Source organism: Limulus polyphemus, unplaced genomic scaffold (assembly GCF_000517525.1).
Source record: "Limulus polyphemus unplaced genomic scaffold, Limulus_polyphemus-2.1.2 Scaffold2834, whole genome shotgun sequence".
In the NCBI taxonomy this organism is placed as follows: Eukaryota; Metazoa; Arthropoda; class Merostomata; order Xiphosura; family Limulidae; genus Limulus; species Limulus polyphemus.
Genome location: NW_013668444.1, coordinates 49,404 through 51,666, shown reverse-complemented (window position 1 = coordinate 51,666; position 2,263 = coordinate 49,404). Strand labels below are relative to the sequence as shown.

The 2,263-nt window shown below is 32.7% G+C and overlaps 1 protein-coding gene across 1 annotated transcript in view; it reads right to left on the bottom strand.

Moving 5' to 3' along the window:
* The window catches only part of LOC106468019 (synaptogenesis protein syg-2-like), a 63,150-nt gene that overhangs the window by 19,648 nt on the left and 41,239 nt on the right, over window positions 1-2,263 (bottom strand). Inside the window, exon 10 of the mRNA XM_022396320.1 lies at window positions 1,965-2,059. Within this exon, the coding sequence (XP_022252028.1) occupies window positions 1,965-2,059 (95 nt within the window). The remainder of the gene's footprint in view (window positions 1-1,964; window positions 2,060-2,263) is intronic.

Sequence of the window (2,263 nt, the reverse complement as noted above, 5' to 3'; positions counted from 1 at the left end):
ATTGTTACAACGCTTGTTAATCGGAAACTTAAGATATCTGACCAGGAACGTTTATAAATTTTGAACGTTACAAACCATTTAACTTCAGTGGATTCACATCGAACATTAGTACTTTTACGAAAACATTACCTAACGTCACCGGTAGGAAAAAATATCGGTGTGTGATCAGTGAGAACTACAGAGCTAGCTAGCTCCCTATCAAGTGAATTGTACCTTCATCAACTCAAAATTAACTTGTTCATCGTGAACCCTCCATAAGATATCAAGGAAGTTCCAGACTATAAAAAGACTTTATTTTGCTTGTAAGTTTGTAAAACTTTTGTATATAAATCATTGTTTGTAATAACTATTTGTAATAACTGTTACTGTAAATTATATTATTGTTTGTGTATTAAAATATATTCGTATTAAAAAAAGAAAGCTGTATGTATCAATCTTGTTGACAAATATCATAAATTTGATATATATCGGCATATATTTAACTACTAAATTTAAATTATCATTTTGCTCGGTTTCAATCCATTCGAAATTGTAATACGTAACATATATTATCATCTTCGAAGAGCCCTTCTGCATCAGAGTGGCTCAACATGCAATATAATGAGGTTGATATTATTGTATCAACGTTTAAGTATGGTTTAGATCCTTCTGCATCAGGGTGGATCAACATGCAATATAATGAGGTTGATATTATTGTGTCAACGTTTAAGTGTGGTTTAGATGTTATTCAGTTTTCTATAGGAATTAACGGTCCGAACTTCTGCCACTACAATCTTTTCCATGTCAATATACCATCTATTAACAGTCCAAACTCCTATCACTTCAATCTTTTCCAAGTCAATATACCCAGGAGTTTGGACCGTTAATAGATTCACTATAATGTTTTCCATGTCAATATACCATCTATTAACGGTCCAAACTCCTGCCACTATAATCTTTTCCATGTCAATATACCATCTATTAACGGTCCAAACTCCTGCCACTATAATCTTTTCCATGTCAATATACCATCTATAAAGGCTTGCAATGTCGAAAAATACAAGATGTGTCTGATGTGTCTTTCACTTTACGAACCTATCCGATCGTCTTTACACACAACCAGTCACCACTGTTTGGTAGCTAGAGTTTATAATAACCACCATTCTTTGTACGTAAAAACCTCAATATCACACCCTTTTGAAAGTGGGGAAAATCCTAGCTCATTGTCACACCTATTGTTTTATATCCTAACTGTGGTATTAATTGTCTCTGTATCTTAAGTACTCAATCAGCAGTATATTTTGCATACTAAGACAGATGGTGTATTTTGTAGAGAAATCTACCAATATGAACAGTCCACGTATTTGAAGGCAACTACAAAATGAGCTCGTTCAAATTATCTTCCGTTTGGAATCTTGTCTTTTAATATTTAGCTTCTATGTATATAATGTAGGATTTCCATATTTGTAATTTCACAACAGAAACATAGTGTTATCTACACAGTTGTCGTTTAATGAGCGAAGAAATTGATATGTCACTTTCGATCTAATGTTACACGATTCCGGTTCCCACAACGTTACACGATTCCGGTTCCGATCTTCGTATTATGCATCGCAGGAGCACCAGGAACAGACACAATGTAAAATCGTATAGCAATTGTTTCGTTAATTTGCAGATTTTATGTCATGAAATATATATATTATACGTTATATAAGTATCACAATTAACAGTAACAGTTTAACGTGATCTTTAACAAACCGTTAAATTATTTGCCAGAAAGATATGGAGTATAACATTTTTATACCAGTAGTTTGAGTTGTAAGCAAGATAATAACGAAAAATGTTGAAAACAAGGGCGACAGTATTAAGGTGTTTTATAACGGTACAACAGATAACAAATATATGATTGAAAGTGCAATTATTATGTCTAGCCATATTTAAAGTTGTCTATTCCTCTAATCATGTATGAAGAAAACAGAACAAACCCTGAGAGTCAACAGCTAATGCAGGGATTACGTCAGGTTCCCGCGTGTCCGAGTCTAGTCCCTCATCTATATCTTTCTGGAAAGGTGTGTGGTGTCTAAAGAAAAAATGAAATATCTTATTTTTGATATCATTGCCGATAAATTTTATATATTCTGTTATTCAGAACTTCACAGTTATGTTTGCAACTCTTACAATTTTTATGCAAGTGTGATACAAAGAAGGTACTTATCAGGAAAGTGACACAGTTAAAATATATATATTTTTTGTTTTTGTTTTTGTTTTGTTTGAAGTTAAGCAC